The sequence below is a fragment of the Amblyraja radiata genome, chromosome 11, assembly GCF_010909765.2.
Source record: "Amblyraja radiata isolate CabotCenter1 chromosome 11, sAmbRad1.1.pri, whole genome shotgun sequence".
Taxonomy (NCBI): Eukaryota; Metazoa; Chordata; class Chondrichthyes; order Rajiformes; family Rajidae; genus Amblyraja; species Amblyraja radiata.
In genome coordinates, this window is record NC_045966.1 from 23,367,646 (window position 1) to 23,381,190 (window position 13,545).

Consider the following 13,545-nt stretch of genomic DNA (forward strand, 5'->3'; position numbering starts at 1 on the left):
ATTAAGTAAAGGCTTAAGAAATAAAAGCAGGGGTGGTGTATTAAATTCTACAAACTAGCCCCACCATTCCTAGTCTGTTATATTTTTAGTTTAGTTAGAGATACAGTGTGGAAACGGCCCCCCACACATTAACACTCTCCTACACACACACTAGGAACAATTTTCAATTTTACCAAAGCCAATTAACCTACAAACCTTCACATCTTTGGAGTGTGGGAGGAACTCGGTGCTTCCGGAGAAAACCCACGCAGGTCACGGGAAGAACGTACAAACTCTGTACAGACAGCATCCATAGTCGGGATTGAATCCGAGTTTCTGGCGCTGTAAGGCAGCAACTCTACTGCTGTGCCACCCATACAGTCAACCACTCTCCATCGCAACTTAGTTTGAAAATTCCAAAAATTTGGTTGAGATTTGAACTTGGTATGATGGAGGAGGAGGTCATTCAGTCTATCACAACCTTGCCAGCAGAGCAGTCCCATATGTTCCTCTTATTTCCTTGTAAACTGTTGTCTTTCATAAATGCTGGGGTTTTATTTGCTGCTTGCCTACACTAGGGGTAATATAAAGCAGCAATTACCCTTTCAGTGTATCCTTGGGACATGGGAGGAAACCAGCACACTTGGGGCAAGCACAGACAGTCACAAGGAGAACATGTAAACTACTCCCAGACAGCATGCAAGGTCAGGGTCACACCCAGGTTGCTGGAGCTGTAAGGCAGCAGCAGTAACCTCGATGCCTTGTCATCACAGCCAGGGGAAACGCCATCCCTGCATTTTAACTCTTTGAAAAATGGTGTGTTTCAATGAAATCTTGTCTCATTCTTCTAAACCAGGGGGGTCGGCAACCTGCGCCGCCCCCCCCCCCCGGACCAATACGGCCCGTAACCCGAAATCATCCGACCCGCAGACTTCCGTCATCTCCGGTACCTGGAATGTTTAAGAAAGAACTGCAGATGCTGGAAAAATCGATGGTAGAAAAAAATGCGTTTCCCCAGCATTTTTTTTGTGCCTCCGGTACTTGGAAGGTGATTTGACTGTACAGCATCCTGCGCCAAGCCGCCGGCATGGCCGCGCACCTTCTGTGTCTGGGCTTCACTGTCGGGATCGGGGTTGTCAGTAGGCCGGGGACAAGTGAGTGTGATATTTGAGCTCAGTGCTCCGGGTGGCGTCCTCAAAGGGGCGGGATCTATGTGAACACGTGATTTGATGCCTGCCATCCGGGGCGGGATCCATGTGTACACGTGATAGATATGACCCGCCATCCGCTCACAGGCATATGTCCTGGCCCCTTGGCAGAAAAGGTTGCCGATCCTTGTTCGAAACCCAAAGACCTTAATATCTCTTTACATGACAATCACTGCTCCAATCCCAGGAATTAATCTGGTGAACCTCTGTTCCTTCAGTATGGATTGGTAACAACACTTCCTCCTCATTAACCATCAGCACAGGAGCATCTCAAAGCTGTGTGCTCAGCTGCCTGCTCTCTCTATACCCATGACTGTGTAGCTGGACACAGCCCCAACGCCATGTTTTAATTTGCCAACGACACCGCTGTTTTTGGACGAGTAAAGGATAATGTTATGTCAAAATACAGGAGGGAGATTGATAATCTGATCGAATGGTGCCAGAACAACAATCTTGCACTCAATGTTAGCAAGACCAAGGAGCTGGTTGTTGACTTTTGGAGGGAAAAGCCAGGGATCCATAAACCTGTCTTCATCGAAGGGACGGCAGTGGAGAGAGTGAACCGCTTCAAGTTCCTGGCCGTGTAAATATCTGAGGATCACTTCTGGGCCCAGCACATTAATACAATCACAAAGAGAGCTCATCGATGCCGATTGTAGAGATTCGGTATGTCAACAAATATTCTACTGAATTCAAACATTCGTATGGTGGAGAGCATACTGACTGGTTGCATCAGAGCCTGGTTTGACAACTCAAACACCCAGGAACAAAAGAGACTACAGAGGGTGTTAGATGTGGTCCACTCCATCACAGGTACTGATACCCACCATAAAAGGGATCTAAATGTGCTGCCTTAAAATGGCAGTTAATATCACCAAGGGCCCACATTTTTGCACAAATAAAGGGTAATGTTGAGTCAGAACAGGAGGAGCCAGAACAACAATCTAAGAACCACATCATCGTGCCCATGTTTTCAATTTGCTACAATCATTGGGAAGAAGGTACAGGAACTTGAAATCCATGGCCACCAGGTTCAAGAACATCTTCCTCTCTTGAACCACACAACATTAACCTCAGGATCTATGGACTGCCTTTTGTTGCACAACAGATTTTTTTTTTTTTAACTATTATAGGTAACGTATTATGGTTATTAATTAATTGTATTTGCGATTATATATTATCGTGTTTACAGCCCGTTAACCTGCATCAAGTAAGAAATCCATTGTTCTGTTGTCGGTACATATAACAATTAAACGCTCTTGTCTCTTGATATATTTCCTTTAGCGGAGGGGTGGGGGGAGACCAGCCGTGTACCAAATAGTTATTTTTCTACTCTCATCAGGCCCATATGAATTAGCAGCATGCCACCAATATTCCTCTATTAAATTCCCCTGCAATAGAGGCAAACAGATATTTTCTTCTTCCTAAATGTTTGGTTTAATATTTAATTTGTAGTGATTTGTGTGCAAGAAGACTTGGATCCTCCTGACCACTAACACCATGGTATTTAAAACACCCTATTTTGAATTGTGAAGACTCATACTAGAATTAGATGACTACTCACTAATCCGCATTGTTCCATTTGCTCTGTCATCGCCCAGTGTGTTAATATGCTCTTCAAGATTCTGCATCCTCCTCTGACCACACTTCCCTTTAACTAAGTATCATTAGTAAATTTGGAGGTATTGCACTTGGCAATCTCATCCAAATGTCCAGTACAAATGTATTTATTATGTCTGTGCTGCAGTTATATCTAGAACAACAGTTCCTTTTTTCATATCAGCCCTTGTACTATATATAAACCCACAGCTGCTGAAGTGAAATTGTGGTTTCACTAAAATAATTGAGTTGGTAGTTTAGAAAGAGGTGACATTTTCTTAGTGCTATTAAACCATGGGAAATTATATCCTTGTAGCAGTTATGCAAATTTCGCAGAATCTTGCATTTGAATATATATTTTTGAATTGTCATTCCTAAACTCTGGCTACTTGTTCAGCTTTCTCTGCAATCTGCACTCCTGCGACATCCTCAAGTCTAGTTTCAATTTCTCTGCTGTACTGTTTTGAAGCATGGTTTATGTTCTTCGCATGTTGTGAGCATTATTGCCAAGATTAGCAACCTCTCTCCCCCCCCCCTCTCTCAATGTCAGCACAACTAAGGAAATGGTCGTTGACTTCAGGAAGGTGGTTGGAGTACACGCCTCCGTCTGTACCAATGATGCTGATGTGGAGATGATCGAGAGTTTTAAGTTTCTAGGTGTAAATATTACCACTAATTTGTCCTGGGCCAACCCACATTGCAACTAGAGCCAAGAAAGCATGCCAATGTCTCTGCATCCTCAGGAGGCAAAGAAAATTCATCATGTCTCCAGTGACTCTTTACAAATTTCACCATAGAATGTGATTACAAGACCATAAGACTATTGTGCCCCAGACCACAAGAAATTACAGAGAGTTTTGAATGCAGCCTAGTCAATCGCACAAACTGGACTTCCTCCTAGTGAATCCATCTATACTTCGGCCTGCTCAAGAAAGCAGCCAATATAATCCAGGACCACGCACCCTGGTCATACTCACTTCTCCCCACACTTAGTGGGCAAAATATATAAAAGCTTGAAAGCACATTCCACCAGTTTAAAGCAACCTCTTCCGCCCTGTTCATGACCTCTTGGAATGGACCTCTCATGTGCTAAGGACCGCTTCACAATCTACCTTGTTGCAACCTTTGCACTTTTTATTGTCTGCACTTTCTCTGTAACTGTACTAGATTCTGCACTCTTTTTTCTCTTTTGCAGTATCTTATGATCTCATGCATGTTATGATTTGCCTGGATAATATATGCAAAATAATTTTTCACTGTACCTTGGTACCCCTGACAATAATAAACCAATGGCAATATCAATATTTATCTGAATTTGCTATTGTTGCTCACGTTCTTGAACCACAGGACTCCCTGCAGTAATGCTATTCCTATAATACTCTTGGTATGGTACTCCAGGATTTAGATCTAGTGATAGTGAAGAAGTAACAATACATATCCTAGCTATGTTTTAGTGTTCTTGTGCAACTGTTTTTCTTGCCTTCCTGGGTTGCAAAGTTTGGAAGTATTTATACATCGAACAGTACAGTACAGCACAGGAATGGACCCTTCGGCCCACAATGTTTAGGCTAAACATGATGCCAAGTTAAACTGATTCCATCTGCCTGTACCTGCTTTATTCCCTGCAAAAAGTTCTACAAAAGGTTTTCTCAACATCTATTGGTGTTAATTTGTTTTCTCCTGTTCATCTGTGCCTTTCCTTAAAGTGCTTGTAGTTCTTGGATTACATTGGCGGTTCTTGTCTTGTTCATTGCAGAACAACGAAAGTCCCAGCCCAAAACGTCGGCGTCTATCTCATCCTGTCCTCGAGATCCAGAGTGCATCTCCTCTCCCGACGCCACCAATGCGACCATGGGAAATAACAGTGAATAGGCGGCCTCCCTCAGCCCCTTTCAACCAGCGACGATTCTCAGGGGAAAGGTGCAACACACCAGCACATCACAGGAGAAGGTAAGTGCTCCATTAGTGATAGACCCCCAGTGTCTTGAGGCATAAACAGTCATTGCAGGGCTAGTTGGTAGTGGGATGGGATAGAAAATGCCATTGCTTTCAATTTCCTGGTCCACACACCCATGCGGGCACGCACACACACACACACGCTGTTGTACAGAAATATACTGCTGGAAGAACTCAGTCAGTCAGGCAGCATCAGTAGGAGCAAAGTGATAGTTGCCATATCAAGTCAAGACCCTGTATGAGGACTGGGTGCAAGATCTCGACCCAAAATGCCAACCATCCCCTCGCCTCCACAGATGCTGCAGGATCTACTGAGTTCTTCCAGCAGTTTAGTTTTTGCCCCCAGTTTCCAGCATCTGTAGTCCCTTAATACACTCTTAGGTTCTTAGTTGTCTTTGTTCTATTTACTTGTTCACTTTACATCACCTCCAAACAGATCAAATTAATAAGCCATCACTGTTCTCTGGCACCTTCACCACTTCAATTCCTTTGCCTCAACCACTCCTTTACAGGCATTGTTTTTGTTCTCTCCACCCCTCCCACTCCCTGCAACATAATGATTAGTACGGGTGTCAGAGGTCATGGGGAGAAGGCAGGAGAATGGGGTTAGGAGGGAGAGATAGATCAGCCATGATTGAATGGTGGAGTAGACTTGATGGGCCGAATGACCTAATTCTACTCCTATCACCCGACCTTGTGCTAAAACACACAGGTTTCCACAAACAGTTTTGATGGAAGTTCATTAGCCTGTTTCTCCTTCCACAGATGCTACCTGACTTGCTGAGGCTTTTCCAACATTCTCTATTAATTTATCGCTGGTGAGAATGAAACCGCTGGATTGCTTGTGGGCAGGTAGAAGGATGACAAGTAGAATTCAGTGTGGAGAAGTAGGAAATACAGCACTTGAAGGGTGGGAACAGGCAAGGCAAAAAATAGTTGAACATGGAGAAATGTACAGTGTGGGAGTGTCTTGGAGCGCATTCTCACAGATCCCTGGAAGCAGAATGACGAGTTGATTCAATGAATAATTTGGGGTACTTTTATAAACTGAGCCATATAATGCAAGGTTAGAGAGGTAATGATAGAACATTATGAAACATACAGTAGTTCTTGCCACCTTCAGGTGCACTGGAGAACGAAGGCAGTTTATGACAAATCATAAGCAAAAGAAAATTAGTTCCTTGAGGTCAGAATATTGAGTATAGAAGTTGGGAGGTTATATTGGTTGGCTAAGACATTGGTGTGACCACATTTAGATTATTGTGTTCAGATTTAGACACTGTTATAGGAAACATGTCAAGCTGGAAAAAGGTGCAGAGAAGATTTTAGAGGATAGTGCCAGGACTGTAGGGCCTGAGCTATCGAGAGATGTTGAGCAGGCTAGGACATTATTCCTTGGAGCGCAGGAGGATGAGGGGTGTTCTTATAGAAGTTTGCAAGATCATGAGAGGAATAGATCCAATAAACACACAGTCTTTTGCTCAGAGTAGGGGAATCGAGAACCAAAGGTTTGAGGTGAGGGGGGAAAAATTTAATAGGAACCTGAGCGTTAACTTTTTTACACAAAATGTGGTGGGTATATGGAACAAGTTGTTGAAAAGGAGGTAGTTGAGGCAGGTACTATCATAATGTCGAAATTATGTTTGGATAGGTCTAGAGGGATATGCACCAAGCCTGGACAGGTGGGATTACTATAGATGGGGCATGTGGTCAGCTTGGGCAAGTTGAGCCGAAGGACCTGCTTTCAGGCTGTATGACTCGGGTCCTAAAATTTATAATGTGACTTCTTATGCCAAAAGTTTCAGAAACTTAGGTGATACGGTTCACTACTTAAAAAACAGACAACTCACAAAAAGGTTAGGTAAACCAACTCAAGCTTTACTGATCATCAGCTGGCGGATGTGACGGGGATACTAGTAAGCAACAGACACTTGACTCCCCCATGCCACCACTTCAGTGAACAAAGATTTGCACGGTATTTTATACTGTGTGTCACTTAGTCACATTCCAAAGATGTTAGTCATGGTTACAAGATGCAGCCAATATACATCACTATAGCACCTTCAGGACCAGACAGTTCAAAGGCATCTGTGTTCAAAAGAACCCGTCTGAAGAAGGGTTTCGACCCGAAACGTCGCCTATTTCCTTCGCTCCATAGATGCTGCTGCACCCGCTGAGTTTCCCCAGCAATTTTGTGTACCTTCCAGTTCAAAGGCATCTTATCAGTTGGTACTTCCAAGACAAGACATTTCAAAGGCATCGGTCTCTTATCAGATGGTAACTTTCAGGACAAGACATTCCAGACATTTAGTCATTGTCTCAATATACATCAACCTGAGACAAGCCTGGGCGTCTCTCTCCCTCTCCCCCTACCCCTTCCCCTCCACCTCCCCAACCCTCTCCCCCTCCCCATCTCTCTCCACAAGAGAAAGCTTGCTTGAGACAAAATACACTACAACCTACAGTCAAATACTCCACCATGTATCTTTTATATATTTAAAAGCATTTAACCTTTTCATTCCCTCCTCTTATCATTTTGATGATAACAATTACAGTCCTCGCCGAGTGCATAGGAAAGGCCATAAGCATAGCATCAGACAAATTGGGAGTACAATTAGTAATATAATCAATCCATAGTGGACAATAAGTCCCCAAGTCCTTCCAAATATATTAAATGGCCACCAACCTCCCCCCGGAGCTATAATCATGGAATTCAGCTCCTACCTTCTTTATTTTAGCCACTTCCATTCTGATATGGGCGGCCAAGTCAGTAATGTTGGAGGAAGCATCGGGTATAAAAGCACAACATTCTCGGCCAATTATGGCGCACGTCCCTCCTTTTAATGCTAGGAAAAAATCTAGGGCCATTCTGTTCTGTAATACTACAGTTTTCATAGCTACTATCTCAGCTGTTAGCCCTTCTATCTCCTTCTGGATTGCACTCAAGGAGGCGGCAGTAGCATTTGCAAGTCTCCATAGCGGAGGCCATATTAATGAGTTCCCGTGATACTACCATAGGATGGGAAGAGGGTCATAAAAAATGTTTAAACCTTCGTTACGCTTCGCTTGGAAATCCCCGTGTGCTTGGTACAGTCCCTTTCAACACGTCTCAATTTCTTCCGGTTCCAATACCTTTATCAGGTAGTCTGACAATATGGACTCATCCCTGTGTTCAATTGGTGGTGGCTTCTGTGCCTCTTGTACCTGAGAATGCAGATCTGGCAAGGCATGGGTTAATTGCTGTGCATACATAATTAGTTCATCGCTGAGGGCCTGCAGGTGTAACTTCCACACTCTTAGTTGCATCCCAGGAGGTACGTAGCTAGCGTGGCTTGGGATTACCCTAATTTCAAGGAGGGCCATCTACTGGTAGGTTCATAGCTTGTCCTGTTATCAATTCAAAAGGCGTTAATCCTGTCTCTTTAGCAGGGGTTGTTCTGATCCATCACAATGGCTGGGAATACCTTAACCCATTCCAGTCCAGTCTCGGTCAAGGTTTTACTTAAACTCTTTAGTGGTTTGGAAATGTGAAATCAGTCTTTAACTACTGAGAAGCCTCCTTCATCACCTTTCCTGTGAACGTGTTCCCTGGTCAGAGTCTATCTGAAGAGGGACCCCCATCTAAATATTATCTCTTTGACTCCATGTCATAAATCTAGCGGTTCTATCTTGGCGTGGGAATATCTTTATGTAGTCACTTGCTTAAGCACATCAGTGCAGCCCAGCCATCACCTAGTTGAATCATCAACTGGCATGGTCATGGTCTGTTACTACCACTTTTTGTACCCTTCTTTCATTCTCACAGCACAAATGGTAGAGTTTAGTCAAATATAAGAATCCCAGTGCTGGAAAGGAGGTCAGGGTTAGTTGGTGTTTTGTCTTCAATTGTCCCAATATCTTTCTCCTCCCCAATCTACTTTATCTCTGACTTTTTACCCCCCCATAGTGAGTTCCCTCAAACCCCCTTTTGTAAGCTACGGTCTGATGTAATCAACTAGAACAATACAGCTGAAGAAGGGTTTCAGCCTGAAACGTTGCCTATTTCCTTCGCTCCATAGATGCTGCTGCACCCGCTGAGTTTCTCCAGCACTTTTGTCTACCACAGCATGGACCTTCATTTGTCCTTTACACAGCACATGCTGCAAGCCTCCACACATTTACTTGCCTGGAGACAGGAAACCTAGCTGCTCATTTGCATTCTAGAAAACAAACACTATGATCACATCAAAACAAGCTTTCCCAAAATAACTCAAAATGAGTAATCCATAACTTCACCAATATCCTTAAATCCTTTAAAAAAAAAAAAAATCATTATTATTCAGAAAAAAAAATGTAAAAAGTATTCCCAATTGTTCCAATCTATCTCCCCAAATTCACAATTTCAAATTCCTAGTATAAATGTTACTAATCACAATTTTTTCCCAAATTAACATTTTTTTCCTGCGATATTGGCATCTCCAATCTCATCTAACACTTTAACCAGGATGCCAAAAGCATCCAGGTCTTTTTTTGAACTCAGTTCAAAAGATAAGAAATAGGAAGAAAACAAATTTAAAACATTGATAAGACAAAACAAACTGCATATTTGCATCTCTCCTCTGTTTAAAGAGTTAAGAGACAAAATTTCACAAAGGAAAATGGGCATCACAATGAGGTTTTGAAATTGTAAGGTGTATCTCCATTGTTTTCCCTCCTTATCAGCATGCGTAAGGGAGTGTATATAATATAAAAGAACGGGCAGAAAAACATCAGTTATACAAACTTGTCCGAGCGGGGTGAGGCAGAGGCCCGCCAAAGAGTCAATGGCGCAGCCCTCTCGTTTCCAAAAATCGCGTTGCACGATAGAGGCATCCCTCTGTATTAACTTTACATCACCCATGTCTTGGCAAGGCCGTTCTGTCTACGAGAATCTTTGGTTCTGTGGGGACCAATGTGCAGAATTCGGTGCCTTGGCAGAGGCAAGGGGCGACAGGAGTATCATGTCTCAATGGTGCTCTGGCTCTACATTGTTTAACTCTCTCACTGCTGGATTCATTACAGCTCTTCCTTCCTCTTCTGCATCAGCCCTTTCCTTTCTTCTTTCTCATCTTCTCCTCTGGAGCCCCCCCCCCCCCCCCACTCCTGCCACAAGGGCATATAGGGGAGGTGGTCTACATTATTCCCGACTTTGTTCCCCATTCCCCCCCAAATTTGTTCCTCGTCCCACTCTTCCATAAACAGGGTCGCCATGTCAGACAAGGGGTCCCCGAGGTTATTTCGTTTTGGCGCCTCTTTTTTCTTTTTTTGTTACCAATTGTCGCTTAATTTGCGGCTCAATCAGGCCTTTTCTTTTTCGGCCTTTTCCTGTTGTTTTATCATGCCAATTACATTCTGTTTGTAAAGCATCCCAATTCCTAGGTATACTATCCTTGAAAGACTGCCTTTTTACCAGTTTCTACATTCCATGTTCCTCCGACTGGCCAGGATTCATCTCCCAAACGTTTGGTTAGCTTATAACTTAATATTCTATAGTCTTTGTTACTTATCGGATTCAAATAATACATATGTTGGACGGTCGTTCCCTGTCACTTTTATCCAGATTATTATAGCCGCGAGTCTCTCTCAGCCCGGCTACTTTGTGAACGACAAACTTTTTTAGTTTTCGGAGCCAATTGCCAACTACATTCCTTAGTAGTAAAATACACATTTGCGCCAAACCTTTTTAGTTTGCCATGCCCAATTGCTGACTACTCTCTTTAGTAGTAAAATACACATTTGCGCCAAACCTTTTTAGTTTGCCATGCCCAATTGCTGGCTACTCTCTTTAGTAGCAAAATACACATTTGCGCCAAGCTTTTTTAGTTTGCCATGCCCAATTGCCGACTACTCTCTTGGTAGCAAAAACATACACAATTGATCTTACCGTTGCCTGTATTAAGGACCTCAGCGGGGAACCAGATCAACCTCTGATGAAGGACCACAGATGTTCCCAGGGAGCTTCTATGGGAGTTCGGCCTCAAAGGGTTAGATTAGAGCTCAGTTTTCTCCCTGTCCAATTCCGGTCACTCTGTAGCCTCTTACACAGTCATCCGTTGACAGTCCATGCGAGGTCCTGCCAATTATACACCAATGACAAGGTTCACTACTTAAAAAACAGACAACTCACAAAAAGGTTAGGTAAACCAACTCAAGCTTTACTGATCATCAGCCAGCGGAAGTGACTGGGATATACACCAGTCAAGTAAGCAACAGACACTTGACTTCCCCGGGTCACCACTTCAATGAACAAAGATTTGCACGGTGTTTTATACTGTGTGTCACTTAGTCACATTCCAAAGATGTTGGTCATGGTCACAAGATGCAGCCAATATACATCACTACAGCACCTTCAGGACCAGGCAGTTCAAAGGCATCTCATCAGTTGGTACTTCCAAGACAAGACATTTCAAAGGCATTAACTTATTCTCTTATCAGATGGTACTTTCAGGACAAGACATTCCAGACATTTAGTAATTGTCTCAATATACATCAACCTGAGACAAGCCTGGTCTTGTCTCTCTTTCTCTCCCCCTCTCTCTCTCTCTCTCTCTCTCTCTCTCTCTCTCTCTCTCTCTCTCTCTCTCTCTTATCAATTGGTACTTTTCCACTAGAGAAAGCCTGCTTGAGACAAAATACAAGCTACAACCTACAGTCAAGTATTCCACCATGTATCTTTTATATATTTAAAAGCATTTAACCTTTTCATAGGCAGCATCTGTGGAAGGAGAAGCCAGTGTTAATGTTTCAGGTTGATAACCTGGTGCCCACCCAGTCTCCAACATTCCCTCTATTCTCTTCACCCTCCCCTCCCTCTTCACTGTTCCGATGAAAGGTCAGTGACCTGAAATGTTATCTCCTGATTCTCCTACCACAGCCACTGCCTGGTCTGCTGAGTATTTCCAACATTTTTCTCCTTTGTTTCATATCTTAAAACCTGTCCCTTCCTAAATTAATGAGTTTTGTCAGGACTGGAGACTTTTAGCAATGAAGGAAGTGTGGAGTGATTTTCATTCATTCAAATGGGAGGCTAAGAAAGGGGAAATATTTTATTGTGGTCTCCTGGACTGAATATATCATTGAAATAGCAGGGAGAGCAGCCCATTCTTTGCCAAGATTTGTGTTTTGACAAACCTCTAACCATAGCTGGTGGTTCTTTACTGCAGTGTTGCAGTGTTGCAGTGTTGCAAGCGTCTTTGCCGAGATCTTTTGTGCAGGAGAGGGCAGTTGCTTAGTAAATCTAATGACTGAAAAGTTATCAGGGTGGGGGGGGAGTGGTGGTGGGTGGGTCATGCAGCTGGTAATGTTGTCACGGTTATGGGGGCGGTGGGGAGTGGACTGGTGGCAACTGCACATCCTGGGCGCAGTTTAGGTCAGTGAAGCGGGAGGATGAATGCAGGTGAACAAATGTCAAAATGAGATTGTGGAAAATTGTGTAGATTCGGTGTATATTTTTAAATCTTTTCTCTTCACAGTTTCAGTCTTTTTACATTCTTGCCGGTTTGTTGCAGTCCTCCTGCGCGGCGCCAGTGGGGGAGGCGTGACAGGCCTTTGCATAATCCCATCAACCAGGATGAAAACTACCACCATCCTCCATATTCACAGCAAATGCCTATAGATGAAAATCGGTCTTACAATCACACAAACCTATCACCACGTATGCTTCACCCCGCTGCCCATCCTCCGCAGCAAAATCCTGTAATGGTGGATCTCCACGAACAGGTTAGAGTTACTCCGCTATTTTTGTCCAATGCTCTCTTAAACGTAATCGTTTCACCAGTGCCATTGGCACCAGTGTGCGTTTGCCAACTAAAAGCACACAACCTGGGGGGGGGGGGCAACCTTTTTCATACAAAGGGTGGTGGGCATGTGGAATGAGCTGCCAGAGGAGGTAGTTGAGGTAGATACTCGAACAATATTTAAAAGACACATGGATAGGAAAGGTTTAGAGGCTTATAGGCCAAACACGGGCAAGTGGGACTGGTGTAGATGGGGCATCTTGGTCAGCATGGGCAAGTAGGACCGAAGAGCCATGCTATACGAACCTTTTTGAAACTAATATTCTTTAAATTAACTTGGTGGAAGGTGGAATAACAGTAAGATTAGTTCAGAGACACGGGATGGAAACAAGCCCTTCGGCCTACCAAGTCTATGCCAACCATCAATCACCTGTTCACACAAGCTCTGTGTTATCCCACTTTCGCATCCACTTAATTAAAGCACTATTGACTATCCCTACACACCACCTTAAATTTACAGAGGCTAATGAACCTACAAACCCACACATCTTTGAGTTGGGGAGGAGAAAAACGGAGCACCCGGAGAAAAACCTCACATGGTCACGGGGAGAACGTGCAAATTGCATGCAGACAGCACCCGAGGTCAGGATCGAACCTGGGCCTTTAGCACTCTGAGGCTAACTGTTGAATGCTGCAAGTTTCCATAACCCTGCTGTGTGTCTTGAAGCTCTGAGGATGTAAAAGACATGGTGCTTACGGTAACGCATTCAGCTCATTGAGTCCATCCAGAGGGGTATCCAATTCACCCCCACTCCACTCATGATTCTGTATGCCTGCAACTTATTCGTTCTCACAATTGCCCACAAATTACCGCCCCCTTTTATTATCTCTACGTTCAACGCACACAAAGCTACCTGCGCGTCGTTGGGATGTGGGAGGACACCAGATCACCCAGCAGAAACGCTCATAGTTTTGGAGAGAGTTCACAAGTTCCAGGGATCGAGCCCAACACCCAGGAGATGTGAGGCCACAGTGTTAACAGCTATATC

General features: G+C 43.8%; 1 protein-coding gene across 4 annotated transcripts in view; it reads left to right on the forward strand.

Annotated features, from left to right (window-relative positions):
• Positions 1-13,545, forward strand: part of rnf44 (ring finger protein 44) — a 144,266-nt gene that overhangs the window by 96,597 nt on the left and 34,124 nt on the right. For 3 of the 4 annotated variants that reach the window (XM_033029484.1, XM_033029486.1, XM_033029488.1), the window contains 2 exons: positions 4,543-4,736; positions 12,233-12,479. In XM_033029484.1, coding sequence (XP_032885375.1) covers positions 4,543-4,736; positions 12,233-12,479 — 441 coding nt within the window. The remainder of the gene's footprint in view (positions 1-4,542; positions 4,737-12,232; positions 12,480-13,545) is intronic. The other variant, XM_033029485.1, reaches the window with a different exon arrangement.